Below are 22,045 nucleotides of genomic sequence, written 5' to 3' on the forward strand. Positions count from 1 at the left end.
CTTGCTGTAGTGCCTGTCCGGCCCCCTGTTACTTGCTGTAGTGCCTGTCCGGCCCCCTGTTACTTGCTTTAGTGCCTGTCCGGCCCCCTGTTACTTGCTTTAGTGCCTGTCCGGCCCCCTGTTACTTGCTTTAGTGCCTGTCCGGCCCCCTGTTACTTGCTTTAGTGCCTGTCCGGCCCCCTGTTACTTGCTTTAGTGCCTGTCCGGCCCCCTGTTACTTGCTTTAGTGCCTGTCCGGCCCCCTGTTATTTGCTGTAGTGCCTGTCCTGCCCTCTGTTTCTTGCTGCATTGCGTGATGACATTATTTTCTTGCTTGCCGCAGTGACCCCCATGTGTTTGAGCCGCTTGCTACGCTGCCCATTGTGCCCCTGTGCCTCTTCCCTTGTTCCCGTGCTCTGTAGTGAGTGTTACCCTTTTTGATTATTGCTTGGCTGTACACACTATGGTGGCTATGGCTTTCTTTTTACCGTGCCGCATGCTTGGAGTCGTAGTTGTGTTGGAGAATGAGAGCATTGTGGATGCACGGTGCCATGCTCTGTGCCATTTTCCCCTCTGCCGTTTTCCCCTGTTCTATTTTCCCCTGCGCCGCTCTGCCCCTGCTCCGCTCTGCCCCTGCGCTGCTCTGCCCCTGCTCAGCTCTGCCCTGCTCCATTCACCGCCGCTCCATTCACCGCATCGCCATTTTACCCTTCCTCCTCTTCTGTCCCACACTGCAGATGGGCATCTATATATAACTCCGCTCCAGGCTGGGAAAGTCGGGACCCTCGATTAACCCCGGCCCCTCTGGGAATTAACTCATACTCTGCATCTCACCCTCCTTAACCCATTCACTGTCTGCCGCATCAGCCCGACCCTGCAGAGCCCACACACCGCAGGGCATATGACTGTCAATGGGTTAAAACCCGTGAAGTTGTCTTGGGAAGTATCCGCCGTCTCCGCTCCCTAATGCAGAACATCTGCCTCCCCTTCTTTATGTGTGTTGCATCATCCTGCTGCGTGGCGCGGTATATAAGGCCGGCGCGGTCCTCACGGTCTCCATTCACTGACTCTGGACTCGGAGACACTTGTAGGAGCCTCTCATACCATGATCAGCCGGACCCCCAGTGCCCTAATCACTCTTGCTAGACATGATATTCTGTGGGTGAGTCCTGTGGGCAGGGGGTGGGTGTGCAGAACGAGTTTTTGCTTGGTTTTCCTATTTTACACTGTATCATGAAAAATTCTGCAACTTCCTAATTTACTTTGCAATTCAATTAATGACCATTGCCGAGATCTGATTGCTGTCACTGAACAAGGTCTTTACTGAAAACACAAGTAGAGCTAATACTTCTCACAGCTAAAGTGCTGACACGTGCATGTAACCTGCAGAGACCCTGGCAAGGCGCTAATGTGGGGTGGTCTGCGTGCAGCCCCCATCATGGTCTGCACTAATCCCTCTCTGGCTTCCAATTATTCATCTTGCAATAATTTAAAGCTAAAGTATTTTATTATGCAGTTGTTTTACAGTGGGTAACCCACAACACTGTGCCTACACAGCACATCAAACGCGTGGCGTGTCAGCATTGTGCTTAATATACTCATTATATGTTCAATGTGTACATACATTACATTACTGATCCTGAGTTACATCCTGTATTATACTCCAGAGCTGCACTCACTATTCTGCTGGTGCAGTCACTGTGTACATACATTACATTACTGATCCTGTACTGATCCTGTGCTACATCCTGTATTAGACTTCAGAGCTGCACTCACTATTCTGCTGGTGCAGTCACTGTATACATACATTACAGTACTGATCCTGAGTTACATCCTGTATTATACTCCGGAGCTGCACTCACTATTCTACTGGTGCAGTCACTGTGTACATACATTACATTACTGATCCTGTACTGATCCTGAGTTACCTCCTGTATTATACTCCAGAGCTGCACTCACTATTCTGCTCGTGCAGTCACTGTGTACATGCATTACATTACTGATCCTGAGTTACCTCCTGTATTATACTCCAGAGCTGCACTCACTATTCTGCTGGTGCAGTCACTGTGTACATACATTACATTACTGATCCTGAGTTATATCCTGTATTATACTCCAGAGCTGCACTCACTATTCTGCTGGTGCAGTCACTGTGTACATACATTACATTACTGATCCTGAGTTACATCCTGTATTATACTCCAGTGCTGCACTCAGTATTCTGCTGGTGCAGTCACTGTGTACATACATTACTGATCCTGTGCTGATACTGAGTTACATCCTGTATTATACTCCAGAGCTGCACTCGCTATTCTGCTGGTGCAGTCACTGTGTACATACAGTACATTACTGATCCTGAGTTACATCCTGCATTATGCTTCAGAGCTGCACTCACTGTTCTCATTGATTCCGTGGTGTCGGTGGGATCGTGTACTGATTACTATGGTACTATGGCACTGAGCTCCGATGTTCTTCTTCTTTTTACAGCCCAAACATCTCTACAGACGAGGAGAAAAGGTAATGCCCGTTACCTCCTCTAGATGACCTCCCTACTGCCTCCATGTGATCCCCTCCACTGTGCCGCTTTCTGCCCTGGTGCACACAGTCGGCGCTGATTTATTCGCTCTGATTTTCCTTTATAACACTGAGAAGCTGCTGTTCTCCTTGTGGAGATCTAACTGTTTATTGAGTCCTACAAGCAATGCTTCATAGGAAAGTTATGCAGATGAGCTCTTATCCAGAATGAAGAAAATGGTCTCTAGTGCCACCTATAGGCAGCTGCCCTGTATTGCAATGTCTGAGCCAACCAGCTATCACCAAGCACTGGACACCTTACCGGATGGCTGCAGTTGTAAGGTCACTCATGTCTCCGTCATTCTTTGCAGTTCTGCCATCGTCCATGCCATAGCTGCCTACATGAAGCACATCGGGGTGAAGACCAAGGTGGCGGATAGTAAGAAATCCAAAAGTGGCTTTTTCAGGAAAATGGTTAGTGATGGCGAGTGGACAGTGATGTGAATGTGGAGTGGATGTCTCGCTATGTTTAAGATCTGTGCTTTAATATTCCTTACACCCAGTCTCACCATTACTGTCTTCTCTGTTTCCAGGTGTCTGCGAAGAAGCCGGACGAGACCTTGAAACCTAAGAAACCCTTCAGTATCTGGAACCGCAATGAAACTCCGCACAGTGAGTACAGGCCAATAGGTGACGTTACTGGTTATATACTGTGTACATACATTACATTACTGATCCTGAGTTACCTCCTGTATTATCCTCCAGAGCTGCACTCACTATTCTGCTGGTGCAGTCACTGTGTACATACATTACATTACTGATCCTGAGTTACATCCTGTATTATCCTCCAGAGCTGCACTCACTATTATGCTGCTGCAGTCACTGTGTACATACATTACATTACTGATCCTGTACTGATCCTGAGTTACATCCTGTATTATACTCCAGAGCGGTATTCACTATTCTGCTGGTGCAGTCACTGTGTACATACATTACATTACTGATCCTGAGTTACATCCTGTATTATACTCCAGAGCTGCACTCACTATTCTGCTGGTGCAGTCACTGTGTACATACATTACATTACTAATCCTGAGTTACATCCTGTATTATACTCCAGAGCTGCACTCACTATTCTGCTGGTGCAGTCACTGTGTACATACATTAAATTACTGATCCTGAGTTACATCCTGTATTATACTCCAGAGCTGCACTCACTATTCTGCTGGTGCAGTCACTGTGTACATACATTACATTACTGATCCTGAGTTACATCCTGTATTATCCTCCAGAGCTGCACTCACTATTATGCTGCTGCAGTCACTGTGTACATACATTACATTACTGATCCTGTACTGATCCTGAGTTACATCCTGTATTATACTCCAGAGCGGTATTCACTATTCTGCTGGTGCAGTCACTGTGTACATACATTACATTACTGATCCTGAGTTACATCCTGTATTATACTCCAGAGCTGCACTCACTATTCTGCTGGTGCAGTCACTGTGTACATACATTACATTACTAATCCTGAGTTACATCCTGTATTATACTCCAGAGCTGCACTCACTATTCTGCTGGTGCAGTCACTGTGTACATACATTACATTACTGATCCTGAGTTACATCCTGTATTATACTCCAGAGCTGCACTCACTATTCTGCTAGTGGAGTCACTGTGTACATACATTACATTACTAATCCTGAGTTACATCCTGTATTATACCCCAGAGCTGCACTCACTATTCTGCTGGTGCAGTCACTGTGTACATACATTACATTACTAATCCTGAGTTACATCCTGTATTATACCCCAGAGCTGCACTCACTATTCTGCTGGTGCAGTCACTGTGTACATACATTACATTACTGATCCTGAGTTACATCCTGTATTATACTCCAGAGCTACACTCACTATTCTGCTGGTGCAGTCACTGTGTACATACATTACTGATCCTGAGTTACATCCTGTATTATACTCCAGAGCTGCACTCACTATTCTGCTGGTGCAGTCACTGTGTACATACATTACATTACTGATCCTGAGTTACATCCTGTATTATACTCCAGAGCTGCACTCACTATTCTGCTGGTGGAGTCACTGTGTACATACATTACATTACTAATCCTGAGTTACATCCTGTATTATACTCCAGAGCTGCACTCACTATTCTGCTGGTGCAGTCACTGTGTACATACATTACATTACTGATCCTGACTTACATCCTGTATTATACTCCAGAGCTGCACTCACTATTCTGCTGGTGGAGTCACTGTGTACATACATTACATTACTAATCCTGAGTTACATCCTGTATTATACCCCAGAGCTGCACTCACTATTCTGCTGGTGCAGTCACTGTGTACATACATTACATTACTGATCCTGTACTGATCCTGAGCTACATCCTGTATTATACTCCAGAGCTGCACTCACTATTCTGCTGGTGCAGTCACTGTGTACATACATTACATTACTGATCCTGAGTTACATCCTGTATTATACTCCAGAGCTGCACTCACTATTCTGCTGGTGGAGTCACTGTGTACATACATTACATTACTAATCCTGAGTTACATCCTGTATTATACCCCAGAGCTGCACTCACTATTCTGCTGGTGCAGTCACTGTGTACATACATTACATTACTGATCCTGTACTGATCCTGAGCTACATCCTGTATTATACTCCAGAGCTGCACTCACTATTCTGCTGGTGCAGTCACTGTGTACATACATTACATTACTAATCCTGAGTTACATCCTGTATTATACACCAGAGCTGCCCTCACTATTCTGCTGGTGCAGTCACTGTGTACATACATTACATTACTGATCCTGTACTGATCCTGAGTTACATCCTGTATTATACTCCAGAGCTACACTCACTATTCTGCTGGTGCAGTCACTGTGTACATACATTACTGATCCTGAGTTACATCCTGTATTATACTCCAGAGCTGCACTCACTATTCTGCTGGTGCAGTCACTGTGTACATACATTACATTACTGATCCTGAGTTACATCCTGTATTATACTCCAGAGCTGCACTCACTATTCTGCTGGTGGAGTCACTGTGTACATACATTACATTACTAATCCTGAGTTACATGCTGTATTATACTCCAGAGCTGCACTCACTATTCTGCTGGTGCAGTCACTGTGTACATACATTACATTACTGATCCTGACTTACATCCTGTATTATACTCCAGAGCTGCACTCACTATTCTGCTGGTGGAGTCACTGTGTACATACATTACATTACTAATCCTGAGTTACATCCTGTATTATACCCCAGAGCTGCACTCACTATTCTGCTGGTGCAGTCACTGTGTACATACATTACATTACTGATGTGGAGTTACATCCTGTATTATACTCCAGAGCTACGCTCACTATTCTGCTGGTGCAGTCACTGTGTACATACATTACATTACTGATCCTGAGTTACATCCTATATTATACTCCAGAGCTGCACTCACTATTCTGCTGGTGCAGTCACTGTGTATATACATTACATTACTGATCCTGTACTGATCCTGAGTTACATCCTGTATTATACTCCAGAGCTGCACTCACTATTCTGCTGGTGCAGTCACTGTGTACAGACATTACATTACTGATCCTGTACTAATCCGGAGTTACATTCTGTATTATACTCCAGAGCTGCAGTCACTATTCTGCTGGTGCAGTCACTGTGTATATACATTACATTACTGATCCTGTACTGATCCTGAGCTGCATCCTGTATTATACTCCAGAGCTACACTCACTATTCTGCTGGTGCAGTCACTGTGTACATACATTACATTACTGATCCTGAGTTACATCCTGTATTATACTCCAGAGCTGCACTCACTATTCTGCTGGTGCAGTCACTGCGTACATACATTACATTACTGATCCTGAGTTACATCCTGTATTATACTCCAGAGCTGCACTCACTATTCTGCTGGTGCAGTCACTGTGTACATACATTACATTACTGATCCTGAGTTACATCCTGTATTATACTCCAGAGCTGCACTCACTATTCTGCTGGTGCAGTCACTGTGTACATACATTACATTACTGATCCTGTACTAATCCTGAGTTACATCCTGTATTATACTCCAGAGCTGCACTCACTATTCTGCTGGTGCAGTCACTGTGTACAGACATTACATTACTGATCCTGTACTAATCCGGAGTTACATTCTGTATTATACTCCAGAGCTGCAGTCACTATTCTGCTGGTGCAGTCACTGTGTATATACATTACATTACTGATCCTGTACTGATCCTGAGCTGCATCCTGTATTATACTCCAGAGCTACACTCACTATTCTGCTGGTGCAGTCACTGTGTACATACATTACATTACTGATCCTGAGTTACATCCTGTATTATACTCCAGAGCTGCACTCACTATTCTGCTGGTGCAGTCACTGTGTACATACATTACATTACTGATCCTGAGTTACATCCTGTATTATACTCCAGAGCTGCACTCACTATTCTGCTGGTGCAGTCACTGTGTACATACATTACATTACTGATCCTGAGTTACATCCTGTATTATACTCCAGAGCTGCACTCACTATTCTGCTGGTGCAGTCACTGTGTACATACATTACATTACTGATCCTGTACTAATCCTGAGTTACATCCTGTATTATACTCCAGAGCTGCACTCACTATTCTGCTGGTGCAGTCACTGTGTACAGACATTACATTACTGATCCTGTACTAATCCGGAGTTACATTCTGTATTATACTCCAGAGCTGCAGTCACTATTCTGCTGGTGCAGTCACTGTGTATATACATTACATTACTGATCCTGAGCTGCATCCTGTATTATACTCCAGAGCTACACTCACTATTCTGCTGGTGCAGTCACTGTGTACATACATTACATTACTGATCCTGAGTTACATCCTGTATTATACTCCAGAGCTGCACTCACTATTCTGCTGGTGCAGTCACTGTGTACATACATTACATTACTGATCCTGAGTTACATCCTGTATTATACTCCAGAGCTGCACTCACTATTCTGCTGGTGCAGTCACTGTGTACATACATTACATTACTGATCCTGAGTTACATCCTGTATTATACTCCAGAGCTGCACTCACTATTCTGCTGGTGCAGTCACTGTGTACAGACATTACATTACTGATCCTGTACTGATCCTGAGTTACCTCCTGTTTTATACTCCAGAGCTGCACTCACTATTCTGCTGGTGCAGTTACTGTGTACATACATTACATTACTGATCCTGAGTTACATCCTGTATTATACTCCAGAGCTGCACTCACTATTCTGCTGGTGCAGTCACTGTGTACATACATTACATTACTGATCCTGAGTTACATCCTATATTATACTCCAGAGCTGCACTCACTATTCTGCTGGTGCAGTCACTGTGTACATACATTACATTACTGATCCTGTACTGATCCTGAGTTACCTCCTGTTTTATACTCCAGAGCTGCACTCACTATTCTGCTGGTGCAGTTACTGTGTACATACATTACATTACTGATCCTGAGTTACATCCTGTATTATACTCCAGAGCTGCACTCACTATTCTGCTGGTGGAGTCACTGCTTTATGTAGCTTCCTAAGAAATGGATGGTTGTCTGAATTAACCCTTTCAGGGGGATTTTGTGCACTTGCGTGTCTTGTATTGTTCTGCTGGAATATCCCGTCCTCTGCTTTTTCTCCCTCTTACTCGCGGTTCGGATCTGTAGTTCTTGTCTGATCCGTTCTCGCTCTTTTCCATTTTTTGCTATGAATCTGTCTTTCAGCTCAGTTGTCTCTCTAAGACTCTCTCCGATCTTCCTTCATTCCCAGCCACCCTTCTTCTCTTACATGATTGTTCCTTCCTTTAAAGGGGTTGTCCAGGATTAGAAAAACATGGCTGCTGTCTTCCAGAAACAGCTCCTCATGTGTGATCAGGAATGATGCAATTAAAAGTTCTAAGATATGAATGAAGTATATGTTGGATCCCTTTCCTGTGCACAATGGATGGCTCAGTAACGCGGAGGGGTTGTGGTTGGCGTGCTCTTGTCCCTGCTCATCTTCATCGCTTGTTTTTTGTTTGTTTTTTTCCTTCTCTCTGCTCCTCCCCGTGTTTTTCACAGATTTTGAGACCAGACCGACAAAGGTTGAGGCTGAAGGTATCTTCAGAATATAGACCCAACATTCTTCCTCTTTTCTCCCCAATTCCAAACTTCTCACTTATGTCACCATTCAACAACCGCATGATGGAATGTACCAAAGGTCACCACTAGGGGGGGATGGGGGTTGCTTTGCAGCATGGGGGCCACTTCTGACTAATGCACTTAACTTGTTTGTGACAGGACGAGTTATGATTGCAGATCATCACGGATTAAAGCCTCAGTCCCACAACCTACCTACGAGCATCACAATTGAAATTTTGCTGAGCATGACCCTCTTGAGTTACAGTAGAATTAAAGGAGGTTGTCACCAAATTTTTTTTTTCACTTAAGTGCATGTATTTTGGATGAGAATCATTTTCGTAATTGGATTTCATTAAAAGTTTTGCTCTGTTTTGATTTTTACAGGCACGTTATTTCCCTATGCATTACATTTTTGATGCGGTCTGTGGTCATCCATCATGCTGCAGTCAGCAATAGACTGTGCAATACAGATGCTCTAGAAGGCAAATAGGGCAACATTTCTAATTAAACCCAATTGCAAAAATGATTTTTAACCCCAATTGCATGCATTTAAGTATAAAAAAAAAATGTGTCTGTATTGATGGGCAACCCCCTTTAAGCACGCGTACAACAGTCACTAAATCTTTCACCCTTGAGGAAGTTGAGCAACCATCATGGTGTAGAAATTTTCACTTTGCCCAGGCTTTACTGTAAGTGTGAGAAATCCATGATCTTCGATCTCGGAAGGAAGGAAGTTGTTCCCATAGTGTAAACGTTGTGGACTCTTTTGTACTGAAATTTTGTTCATTTTCTTCCTAAGTGAAAAATTAGGCAACTTTCTAAATAGTTTTCATTACAGAGTTCCTACCTATTTTTGCTGTTGTAGAGTCTGTGCTACTCCTTCACCTGGCAGGTTACCTTGCTGCTTCAGATGTAATTTCCCTAGCGAAATAGCCTTGTTGGGACTGATGTCATCTGCTGCGTTGATGCGTGTATATACCTAAGATAACTCTCGATTAATCGCTCATTTGGTCGACTGCTATGTGTATGGGATAGCAATACGAAGGAGGGTTTACATGGCAGATCAAATTGTGGAGAGGGAGGAAAGCATCTAAGTCTTCAGAAAGGGAAGATCGCACAGATTGTACTGTATTGAGTATAAACAGACACAGAAAATGTATTTGTGTGAGGAGAGGAGCACCCACGGAAGCCTCTACATGGAATGGGAAGGGGGCTTAAAAAGTATATTTATCTGTGTAAATAGGAAAGCATCCATGTCAGACTTTTACCTGGGGAGGGGAGAATTGCACAGGCTATACATCGGTGGAAAGGGGAGAGCACTTAAGTTAGACCCTTCGTGGAAAGGGATGGGTGAATCGTGCTTACTCTAATTTTGTGTAAACTGGAGATTACCCATGGCAGACTCTACAGGAGGAGGAAGGGGGGATCGCAAACACTACATATCTGTGTACACAGAAGAGCACCCACAGCAGACTTTTCAGGGGGAGGAAAGTAGGAATCCTACAGCTACATACCTATAGCAGACTCAACAAGAAGAGGAAAGTCACACAGGCTATGTATCTGTGAAAGATGGGAGAACCTCTGGAAGATTGTGCAGGGAGGGGGAATCACAAAGACCATGTATCTACACAGAGAAGAGTAACCACAGAATAGTCTGCAGAGAGAGAGGGAGGAATTACACACTCCTCAGTATCAGTTTCTGTCAGTATATATAAGAAGATATCCCTCAGCGACTGTATTAGAAAGGGAAGTTGGCACAGGAATGAAGCTGTGCTGATGCATGAGAGCTAGTAACTGTACACCCAGCCTGTATTCCTGAGAGGGGCACATCACAAGTCTGAAACTAGGAGAAGCTTGTAATCTGGAAATTAATGAAGATTCCAACTTTTCTTTATGTCATGGCAGCCACGAATATATGTAAAACTATTGATGGCTAGAATTGTCGCAGCTTGTAGTAGTTTACAGCTTGGTCATAAATATGGTTTGCTGGGACTGAGGCTTTTGAAAAGATATAAATCCCCTTACACCCGGAGTGGGCAGAGAGTTTCCCCTTTTTATTTCACCTACTAACAATATTTGATTTTCCCCCTTTTTTTGTAACATTATTTATGTTCTTTAGTGACTATGATGAATGATTAGGTGCCGTCTGGATTTTATGACCGACTTTTCGTGATGCAGGAGATACGAGAATGTTATTGTCGGTTTGATGTTCTTCTTTTTCTCCTGCAGCTGACAAGCCGGCCGTTCCAGAGAGAAAAATCAGTCATGGGCAGAGGACCTTTGATCGGAGTGACAGCAACATGGGGAAGCCGAAGACCTCCACAGATAGTCCTGACCCGGGCGTGATGGTGACTATACATCCACCACCCAGCGAACCCAGTGAAGGTGACACCGGTCAGTTAAATGGGGATCTAGCCGTGTCTTGTGAGAGTAATGATGGTGCATCCACCTTCTACTTTTTCATTTGTTCGTTAAACCAATCCCACCTGCTGATGTTATCCATTTTCTTCTGGAGCTGGGTAGATCTTGCTTGGTCAGTAGGTGGTTTGGGGGCTTACACCAGGTCCCTACATATTTTTTTTGTTTTGTTTTCTTCTACAGTTTCTGATGGAACATCTTCTCTCGATATCACTGACGTCTCCAAAGGTTCTCCGACCACAGAACTTTGTCCGACAGAACAGCAAGAAGACAGCGCCGAGAATGACAGGTAAGACATCACAGGTAGCCCATACATGTTCCCAGCAGCAACCCCGTGTTTCCCAGTTCCTGCAGCCTCGCTATGCAATCCCTGCCTGCTGTTGATAAACCCCCTTCTGCTGCTTTGATGATCCAAATCGACGGATGGAAGAATTCTCAGACTTTGCCATTTCCCTCCAAATCCCATTTTACTTTGCTGAAATTTCACCGGCTTGGTGAACATGCTTCCCATGGAGTTTACTCCACCATAATGCAGTTCTTCCCCAGCTTGTGCAGCTTCCCATCCTCCAGCGAGGAGCGTTTTTTGGGTGCTTCTCCTCTTGCAAACACTTGACGTTGCCTACCTAAAGAAAGCTGAAAATAAAGCCGCTGCAACCAACTATTTTTGGTTCTTGGTGGCCATGAAGATCTGGTTCTCCTGCATTTTGGATGGTTTTTTTGTATCCCTCTCCTAATGATATTACCTCGTCCTCCCTGCTGTCCATGTCTTCCCAGCGTCCTCCATGTCCACATTTGCCTTGTCCTTTGACTTCGTCTTGGTTTACACCCTCCTCGTATATAGTGAACTTTGATTTTACTCTATCTGTTATGTCTTGTGGCGTGCTTCAGTTGTTGTGCCATCCTGGTCTAGCTCAGGTCCGTGCTTGGTGCCTAAGTTTGCTTTGCAGCACAGTGTAGGCTCTGGCGGATGTATATGCTCTGGCGGATGTATATGCTCTGTTTTGTGTTACCATCGTCAAGTAACACAATGGTCCCGTTAATGGATGTGGCCCCACCTGTCTGCTGAGCTTTCAGTGCAAAAACTAGGGCATCTGTATGAAATGATTTAACCCTTGCCTGCTCTGTTCACAGACGGAAGAAAAGGTCAGTGCATGTTTGTCATCTGATATCCCGGGAGATTTGCTAGAGGCTTATTATAGAGCCCGGCTAAGTATTAAACACTCTGCCCAGTTTCCTCCTATTTCCTTCGCTTTGCTGATCTGCAAACTCCCATTTTACCTTTTGCTTCAATTTATTTGTCCTGGACCTTTTAGATTAGATTAGATTTATATTTCCGGAAACAGGGCCACTCTTGTCCAGGGGATGTGACTGGAGCTCTTCTCCATATTTTTATGTATGTGGACCACCCTACTTTACCCCGACAGATGATTTCAGGGTTGAGATGGTTTGGAATTTCCAAATTTACACATCTGATCCTTTTGTTTTCAGGGGGGAGATGCTCTGAAAATGTCTTCCTTTTCTCTCCCCATTGAAAACTCTTGGTTGGTCTTGCGCACATGTATATAGGGGCGGAGAGAGGTTCGGTAGTGATGGCCAACAGCTATCTCATGCTCAAGATCAGCTTTATTTTACATTTTAGAGATGGCACAATTAGGGTTAGGGTGCCCAAATATCAGCCTATTGCACGGAGGACACCAGCTTTATAGGGCTTTCTACTTTGGACAATCACTATTGGTTAGATAACTACCTTGATGTAGCTGATCATAAAGTGTCCCCCTTCTAAGATCCTCAGCTGTAATTTGTAGGAAAATCTTTCTTTAAGCTCTCAGTTTCCCCACAGTGCCCCCACAGGGAAAATAAAGCATTGCACAATGTCCATTCAAATCAGTAGGTTATCTGCATAATGCAGGACACATCGGTCCTCCAGTGCAAGAGACTTCTAACCTCTCTCCACTTTGGTCAAAAGATGAAGATTCCGAATGAAGGACCCTTCTTTATTAACTAAGAATTTGGGAAAATGGGTTTTAGAAATTAAATAGTTCCAGGCCAACCCCTTCTTAGATGCTAAAGTCCCCCAGATAAACAGTATGACCGTCTGGAGAGACAGCGCTGACATCGCTGGAACGGCGTCAGTCCAGGAGGTGAAGCATGAGTTTTTATTATTTTATCTGGAACACTTTTAGCATTTAAGAAGGGGTTGTCTATTATTGAATAACCCCTTTAAGGCTGTATATCAACTTCTAAAGCCAAAGCTTTGAGTTGTACCCTTCCTAGCTCCATCTAAGTGGAATAGAATGAGTTCAGTAAGCCCAATAATTTTGGGGAAGGGCACTTTAACGTAGGATCTCGCTAGAGGGATAGAAAATATTCCAGTGGTCCCAGGTAATGGCGCCCGGACACAGATGGTTTCATTCAGTCCAAAAGTGGACAATCCCAAAGCCATTGGTGTGTCAAAAATAACTCATTTCATGGTTCTCTGTGTAATTGGTCATTTTATGGGACTCCTTTGCAACCTGATTCCAGCTGTGAAGGAAAAAATTAGTTAAGTTAGAAGACCTTGGTTTTCCGGATTCTCCAAGGTACTCAAGAGATGGTCATACATTGTGTAGGTCATTCATGAGTGTTTAGTTTAATGCTCTTCGGTTTTGTATGGATCCTGACATCCAAACCCTTGCTTCTGAATTCAGCTGCACCTCTTACCTCCTTACTGGTGAATGCTATGACTGATCACATGCTGTGTACATGTTATTGCATTTCCAACATTAAACCTTCACATCCCACCTTCCCTTGCCACAGATTCCTTGATCTTCTCCACCGCCCCTTCTTTTTGTCTTTTCCATTTTTCTTTACTCTTTTTATGTCCTTGGTTAATCTCCTATGTCTCCTGACCAAATCTATCTACTCCTCCATTGCATGGCAACCCTCACCGCGCCCCGTCTCCTCTCCATCGTTCGATGTTCGGGATACCATCCTTTGGCTTCAACCGGACAGACATTCTAGTAAGCTGGGGCGCTCAGAGAGCTTACGAGTTTACGAGCGCAAGCGTTCACAGCGAGGTTCAGCCAAGGGCAAGCAGACGCGCTCTCGCAGCGATGTGGACCTGGAGGCTGCCGCCCGAGCCAACGACATGCAGGTCTCGACAAGCAAGTCAAAATCAGGCAGCGTCACGTACGTTGGGAGGATAAACCTCGTCTATTGGGATTTTATCTTATTGTTCTTGTGTTTTGATATTATATTGTGGTTATTGATGGGTCTGGACTTAATAGTTCAGTCCGGTCTTCAATCAGATGGTATTGAATATGCTACCTAATTGGCAAGACCCAATGGTAGAGTTTTGCCATGTCACCGAAAATAAATGTGCTTCTCAATTCCTAGGTTAACCATCTCCAGATGTTCTTCATCCAAAGGGTCTACAATTAATTTGTAGTCGTTGATCTTAAAATTAAAAATTTAAGATGAAAATTCTTGGCTGTTCCAGCAATGACGCTCTGGTGGACCCTGCCGGTGTCTGTTATTGATGACAACACGTACATCCATGTGATCACTGTAGCAAATCATTGGCCACAGTAGACTTGTGCCCTGCCCCTGAACATCAACGCTGAGGCCAATGATTGGCCTAGGCAATCCCATAGATGTATGTGATGGAGACGAGGACCACCAAAGGACTGTCGATGGAGCTGCGTGGGATTGAAATTGAAGATAATTAGATAATTCACAACTCCTTTAATTTTGTCCTTTTATGAAAAGTCATCTGTTTCCTAGTAATATCTGTAGATGGTGGCAATCTATATGGTAGCCAATGTCCTCTTTGGCGAGCCTCTCTATCTAGGCAAACATTTGGGGGCAAGGGGTATCCTGTAGTCCACGGCTGCTCATTTCAGTACCTGGAAAAGCCAGTTGACCACCACTCTGGGAGTTGTAATGATGCTCGTATTGGTCATCACTCAACTTCCCAAGAAACAGAGATAATTAAGAGTTAATGAAATGGAAGACGTCATCTGAAGGAATGGAAGGATTGCTTGAAATTTTTGAAAAACTTTTTCAAAAAATGAATTCGTTTCCTCATATATTTCTACTTATCTCCAGTCTTTTGTGACCATCTCTGGGACTCTACCACATGGTTCCTAGTTCCTGCAGTTCCTCCTGTTTACTTTGATGAACCCTATATTTTTATTTTATCTTTTGTTCTTTTTTTCATTGTAGCCCAGAGCCTGGAGGGAGTGGAGAAGGTCAACAGTCCTTTCTGCTTCCCCAGTCTGAGGAGACTGAGCCGCGCGTTTTGGAGGCCGAGAATGATCCCCCAAACTGGAGGGATCTCGTCCCCCCTGAAACACTCCTCAGGCTGAAGAAAAGCGAAATCAAGCGGCAAGAGGTCATCAATGGTAGGAGAATCCCTGTTTTATTGCTCAAGTTTTTGGCTTTGTATATAATAAAAAAAAAAATGGCTAGTAACCTAACAATCGAGCCCGTTCATTGACTGACGTAATGTCTATCTGGTGGCCACCTGGGTTAATTTTGAAGTCAAGGTGAGCAGATGCAATAGTATATCACGGTTTTACACATTTTTGGACCCCTTCTAATAATTGATTTTTATACAATTGTAGACTTCTTGGCATGAAATGCATCAAAGGGAATTCTTGGAGAGATGTTTGAAGGCCATCAATATGCAACCAGTGGAGGTCCTAACTCTGAAACACCCACTGATCCACAGAATAAGGAGAACTCCAGTTGACACAGTGACAACTGGTACTGCAGATCATTAACAGAAAATGGACTGAGCTGCATTACCAGACCCTGCCACAAGTGCAGGACGTCACTGTACTACGGTGAAGGGGCCACGACTCTCCAATGATTGTCATATTCAAGCTTAAAAGAAAAAAAAAATCAGTGGATTTTGCTACAAATTCTCATCAAATCCTCATTTTGCATCTGGATTTTCATGCGGAGTTTGCTGCAGATTTTACTTCTTCCTTAAAATAGGGTGAAAATTTGCAAAAGAAATTGAGATCCTACATATTTTTGAGTCCATTTCTGTACAGAAATAAATTCCAAAGCACGTGGATGTGAATCGTAAAGTTTCATTCACATGCCTGGTGTTGTAATCCACTGTGGATTCTACCTCAGGTTAAATCCACAGCAGTATCATCCCATATTTCCTCACTTTTGAGCATTAATTGCTTAACTTTAGGGGGTGTGGATTGTCATTGGATTCAGACTGGATATACCAGGTGAATCCCAATTCTTTAGATTTCCGGAGTTGTCTCCTTGGGTTTCCAATGTAGAAATAGTAACGGAGAGCAGCAAATTTATATCGCAAACTGTACACTGGGGAAGAGGAAAGAGGTGTATGGATAATTAATGGTGACGGATCCTGTGCCTTTCCCGTCTTAGAGCTACTGTTCACTGAACACGCACATGTGCGGATGCTCCATGTGTTGCACGACATCTTCTATATTCCCATGAGGAACGTCTGGAACCCTATTGCGGAGCTGGAGAACATTTTCCCCAGTCTTGATGACCTGATTGAGGCGCACGGTGAGTTAGCCCAGTGCTCTTCATACAACACGAATGCTCGCTTCTTCCTCCTGGTCTTACGCCTTATCTGACTTTTGTAGCTATACTTTTGGACAACTTGAAGAAGCTGCGTTTGGAAAATAACTTCATCATCCATGAGATTGGGAGCACACTGCTGCATCGGGTGAGTGGGGGTCTTCCAGAAGTGGAACATGATTGGGGTCCAAGGGCCGTGTGTGGTATTGCAGGTCATATCCATTCTAGCTAAAGGGATTTCCTGGACATATACTGATCTTTAAAAGAGGCAATAAGATCAGTGGGGTGAATGTTTATAGATCGGCCGAAGTAGGGTGCCTGTGTATAGAGCAGGCTCAGGAGCTGTGCCCAAGTAGGGTGCCTGTCTATAGAGCAGGTTTATGAGCTGTGCCTGAGTAGAGTGCCTGTGTATAGAGCAGGTTTATGAGCTGAGCCAGAGTAGGGTGCCTGTCTACAGAGCAGGCTCAGGGGCTGAGCCCGAGTACGGTGCCTGTCTACCAAGCAGGCTCATGAGCTTAGCCCGAGTAGGGTGCCTGTTTATATAGCAGGCTCATGAGCTGAGGCCAGATGGGGTGCCTGTGTATAGAGCATATTCAGGAGCAGAGCTCGATTAGGGGGCCTATGTGTAGAGCAGGCTCAGGAACTGAGCTTGAGTAGTGTGCCTGTGTATAGAGCAGGCTGAGGAGATGAGACCGGGTAGGTTACTTGTGTATAGAGCAGGTTCAGGAGCTGAGCTCAAGTAGGGTGCCGGTGTATACAGCAGGCTCAGGAGCTGAGACCGGGTAGGGTACCTGTGTATACAGCAGGCTCAGGAGCTGAGACCGGGTAGGGTACCTGTTTATAGAGCAGGCTTAGGCGCTGAGCCCAAGTAGGGTGACTGTGTATAGAGCAGGCTTAGGCGCTGAGCCCAAGAAGGGTGCATGTGTATAGAGCAGGCTCAGGAGCTGAGCCTGAGTAGGGGGCATATGTATAGAGCAGGCTCAGGAGCTGAGCCTGAGTAGGGTGCATGTGTATAGAGCAGGCTCAGGAGCTGAGCCTGTGTAGGGTACATGTATATAGAGCAGGCTCAGGAGCTGAGCCTGTGTAGGGTACATGTATATAGAGGAGGCTCAGGAGCTGAGCCTGAATAGGGTGCCTGTGTACAGAGCAGAATCAGGAACTGAACTCAAGTAGGGTGCCTATGTATACAACTGGTTCAGGAGCAGAGCCTGAGTAGGGTGCCTGTGTATAGAGCAGGTTCTGGAGCTGAGCCCAGGTGGGGTGCCTGTGTATATAGCGGGCTCAGGAGCTGAGCCCAGGTGGGGTTGTCAGTCGAGCATGCTGAAAGCCCCCAATGACTGCTATCTCAGTGCCATGAAGCCTAGCCTGTGGCTGGGATTCATTGCGAAAAGTCATTTGAACTACTGTGATATTGCAGTGTATAAAATAAGCAATCAAACTCACAGGTTCAAGTAAAAAATTTAAAAGAAAAAAGTTTTGTATATATTTTTTTTCAAATTTCTGAAAAATTTGAATTCTCACTTTAACAATAAAATAAATAATTAACGCGGACAGTAAACATAAAGGTACAGAAAAATCTGAAACTCTGCAATTGATTTTTTGGGTTGCTGCTCCATTCTAAAAAAAAACAAAAAAAAAAACACCATCTTATGGTAAAATGCATGGTAGTGTTCAAAAGTACAACTTTCTCAAAAAGAATAAGACCTTTGTATGGCTATGTCAACTGAAAAAAAAAATAAAATAAAGTTATGGAAGAATAGGAAAAAATAACAGAATCGCGAAAAAGAAAAATTTCGGCATTAATGGGTTTAAGACCATATAAATGTAATCTACAGAAAACGTTGTCACTTTGTACATAGTTAGATCAGTACAGGACAAGCAGTGTGTGTTTAAAGTTGCTTAAAGGGATATTCCCATCTTCGTAAATTGGGTATTGTCGGATAGAGCTTGAAAATTGGAGCAATTTTGGAATTTACTGCTTATTAAAATTTTCAGCCATTTTTGAGATATTAACGCTTTTACTGCTCGTTACCATGGAGACCGACCCTTCTGCTAGGCAACAGAGCATGTACACTGGTTACAATCTTTTTTTTTTTTTTATTGCGCTTGTGAGCCATGTTTTGAAGCTGGCCAGGATCACTGGAGTGCGCTGTTACTTCCTGATCCCGGACAGCTTTAGCACAGTGCTTACAATCTGGACAGCAGCAGTGGTCGGTCTCCTAGGTCAGGGTTCCCCAACTCCAGTCCTCAAGGCCCACCAACAGGTCATGTTTTCAGGATTTCCTTAGTATTACACAGGTGATAATTGCATCACCTGCACAGGCAATAATTCCATCACCTGTGTAATACTAAGGAAATCCTGAAAACATGACCTGTTGGTGGGCCTTGAGGACTGGAGTTGGGGAACCCTGTCCTAGGTAACGATCTGTAAACAAAAGAAAAGTGTTAATATCTCAAGAACGGCTGCAAATTTTAATAAGCAGTAAATTGTAAAAGTGATTGTTTTTACGAGCTCTATCCAAAAATATCCATGTATGAAAACAGGAAAAAACCCTTTAAATTTTTGTGTAGGTTATATTTTTACGTTTTATAGGGTGATGGTGGTGTTTTATATGCTTTCATTTAAAATGTAATGAACTCTTTGAGGAGGGAGTTGTTTTTCCTTCTGTGATTCTAGCTAATGACCTCTGTGTATTGATGACGCTTCTGCTTTCATGTAGAAGATGCTCACTAATTTCCCTCCAGGGAGTGGCCGTCCTGAGAGGATTTCCAGGCAACAATGTTATTACAGCCACCGACATATCCTGAGCTGAAGGCAGTAGGTGAGGACTGGGGAGGACCTTGTGTATTCATGCCCATCGTTGTCTCCTCCTCTAGTTCGATGGTACTGAAGGATCCTGGTTTCAGAAGATCTCCTCAAGGTTTTGCAGTCGCCAACCATTTGCTCTGGAGCAACTGAAGCAGAAGCAGAAGAAAGATCCTCGATTTACACAGTTAATTCAGGTAATTTGTGTTCTACCATTCGTATTGCAGTATCCCACCAATGACCTATTACAGGGGTCAGATCACTAATGCCCCCTTCCGATGGCTAGAACATGGAAGAGAGCATCAAGCTCTTTCTTTGAAGGCCTCATGGTTGACCTTCCATTGGTGGCCACTGGCAACAGCAGAGATTGCAAGAAACAAATTGGCACTGTCCTAGGTCTTAGTGGGAAATTGGCTCAAGAGTTATGGAAAGGGCGGACATGATGGATTACTGTGCCTCCTATTACGGCTCAAGTCAGTTTTGGCTGAGTTGCAATACCAGACCCAACCTGCAGAAAGACTGGCGCTGTTTCTGGGAGGAGGAAGCAATGTGAATTGCAGTTTTTCGTTCCTCTGACTTAATCTTTTTTGCCATTTTACCCTCCTCAGGAAGCAGAAAGCAATCCGCAATGTAGACGTCTCCAATTGAAGGATATTATTCCATTTGAAATGCAGAGATTGACCAAATATCCTCTTCTTCTGCAGAACATTGCCAACCTGACGGGTGAGGACATATACTCTTCGCTCATTCTGACACCAGTTTGCCCGACTTTGGCCAAACAATGCACCTGTTCTCATTCGCAGTGCTTTACTGTGTTTTATTCACCCTCACCTGGTCCGGCAAGGAGTCTCCACCGCTGCTCCTGGTGTATGGTATTATTTGCAGCCAATCAGTAAGCTCAGTGGCTCTGAGCACCTCGAGCCACAAACTCTGCAAAGCCACTGAGCTCACTCAGCACTGCACCTGGGGAGGGTGAGTAAAGCCCATTTTTTTTTAAAACAAACTGCAGCAGGCAAAAAGAGGTTATCCGAAACCATAAAACCCACCTTAAGGTGGCCATACACTTTTTAGATAAATATTGTCCAAGTTTATTTTTGGTGACCATCTAATGTGATGGCAGAAGTCCCGACTCTCCTTGTAAGATGAGATGTTTTGGAAAGAAGGATGGGACAGTTGGATTTCAACATGCCCAATTGTTTTGGTTCATATATAAGAGATTGAATGATGTTTCCTCCATTAATTTGATCTTATCGAATCCTAACAGAGGAAGAAGAAGAGAAGCAGAGGGTGCAGAAAGCAGCTGAATGCTGCCGGCAGATCCTAAATCACGTCAACACCGAAGTGCGGGAAATGGAGAACAAAATGGTACGAGACAACAACAGCCAGGGAAGTGTGGGGGAACTTACACAACCTTACGATATTGGCACATCCTGAAGATCGCGGGTAACACTGCTTAATCGTTTTCTCTTTTTAATATCATTACTGTTGGCTTCTTTTGCAGAAATTGTTCGATTACCAAAGACGTCTTGACACGTCCAACTTGAAGCAGAGCAATGATCCGCTCTTCATGGAGTTCAAGGTAACGGCCATGCACAGGAAATTCTCCAAAGTAATGTTAGGTCGCTTTGCCTATTGTTCAGTTGAGGAAAAAAGAAACCCGAGTGGAAAGCATTTGCCTCCAAATGGGGTTGTCTTCTGCTGGGTCTTTGGAGTCTATTATTTTTTCAGAACCCTATAGCACCCATTATTTATTTATTGGCCTTCAGCTTGATTTCGAGCCATGGCCACTTGATGAATGAACGCTCTGTAGGAAGATTGGTCTTGTACAAGTCTAGATAGGTCCACCAGGGTCTTCTCCACCGTTATCTTGATAGGATCAAGCTTTCGGGTTGCTGGTTTTCCCTTTTGCCTTGTTCCTTCTATTCTTCTGACCATGATGTCATTCTCCATTGATTTCTCTCTCCGTATGATGTGTCCAAACTAGGCAAGTCATAGCTGTGTAATCCTTTTTTTGAGAGACATGTCTGGCTTGATTTATTCCAAAATTGATGTATTTGTTCTTCTTGCCATCCATGGTATTGATAACACCACATTTCGAAGGTGTTGATTCTTCTTATGTCTTGTTTGTTTAAAGTCTGCCGAATTTGGCAGAACCAACATTGAAAACACCTGAACACTTAGCCATGTTGAGGTCAGGAGAGTTAGCGATCTCATGTCTATGGCCAGCTTTATTCTTCTAGTGCTCTGATGGGCCTGTCGGACCCTGACTTTGTATCACAGAGCCCAAAGTGCCTTTGTAGGGTATATTTAGGTTCAAGGGGAGGTTCAATGAGATCGTATATAAGAAACTTAGAGGTGACCCTACATAATGTTCCTTCTTACCATTGTGGCATTTCTTAAAGGGGTTATCCCACAAAAGACAAGTATATGTATGGTAGGTGATCCCACAATCACTAGAACAGGATTTCCCAATCTTCAGCTTCTCGTCATGGTGAGTCATCACCACTTAATGTCTATAGGACTGGTGGAGGCTGCGCTCGACCTTCTTCATGAGTCCTATAGACATGAATGGACCCACAGCAA

At 44.0% G+C, this 22,045-nt stretch overlaps 1 protein-coding gene across 8 annotated transcripts in view; it reads left to right on the plus strand.

Moving 5' to 3' along the window:
- The window catches only part of ARHGEF1 (Rho guanine nucleotide exchange factor 1), a 73,034-nt gene that overhangs the window by 43,851 nt on the left and 7,138 nt on the right, over nucleotides 1-22,045 (plus strand). For 3 of the 8 annotated variants that reach the window (XM_073655842.1, XM_073655845.1, XM_073655846.1), the window contains 14 exons: nucleotides 2,467-2,496; nucleotides 2,865-2,967; nucleotides 3,087-3,165; nucleotides 8,629-8,664; nucleotides 10,918-11,082; nucleotides 11,290-11,395; nucleotides 14,098-14,274; nucleotides 15,310-15,488; nucleotides 16,498-16,641; nucleotides 16,722-16,804; nucleotides 19,534-19,659; nucleotides 20,071-20,185; nucleotides 20,727-20,827; nucleotides 20,964-21,041. In XM_073655842.1, coding sequence (XP_073511943.1) covers nucleotides 2,467-2,496; nucleotides 2,865-2,967; nucleotides 3,087-3,165; nucleotides 8,629-8,664; nucleotides 10,918-11,082; nucleotides 11,290-11,395; nucleotides 14,098-14,274; nucleotides 15,310-15,488; nucleotides 16,498-16,641; nucleotides 16,722-16,804; nucleotides 19,534-19,659; nucleotides 20,071-20,185; nucleotides 20,727-20,827; nucleotides 20,964-21,041 — 1,522 coding nt within the window. The remainder of the gene's footprint in view (nucleotides 1-2,466; nucleotides 2,497-2,864; nucleotides 2,968-3,086; nucleotides 3,166-8,628; nucleotides 8,665-10,917; nucleotides 11,083-11,289; nucleotides 11,396-14,097; nucleotides 14,275-15,309; nucleotides 15,489-16,497; nucleotides 16,642-16,721; nucleotides 16,805-19,533; nucleotides 19,660-20,070; nucleotides 20,186-20,726; nucleotides 20,828-20,963; nucleotides 21,042-22,045) is intronic. The other 5 variants (XM_073655843.1, XM_073655848.1, XM_073655844.1 and 2 more) reach the window with 5 other exon arrangements.

This window comes from Phyllobates terribilis, unplaced genomic scaffold, assembly GCF_046119375.1.
Source record: "Phyllobates terribilis strain yellow unplaced genomic scaffold, ASM4611937v1 Scaffold_12__6_contigs__length_324123572, whole genome shotgun sequence".
Lineage (NCBI taxonomy): Eukaryota > Metazoa > Chordata > Amphibia > Anura > Dendrobatidae > Phyllobates > Phyllobates terribilis.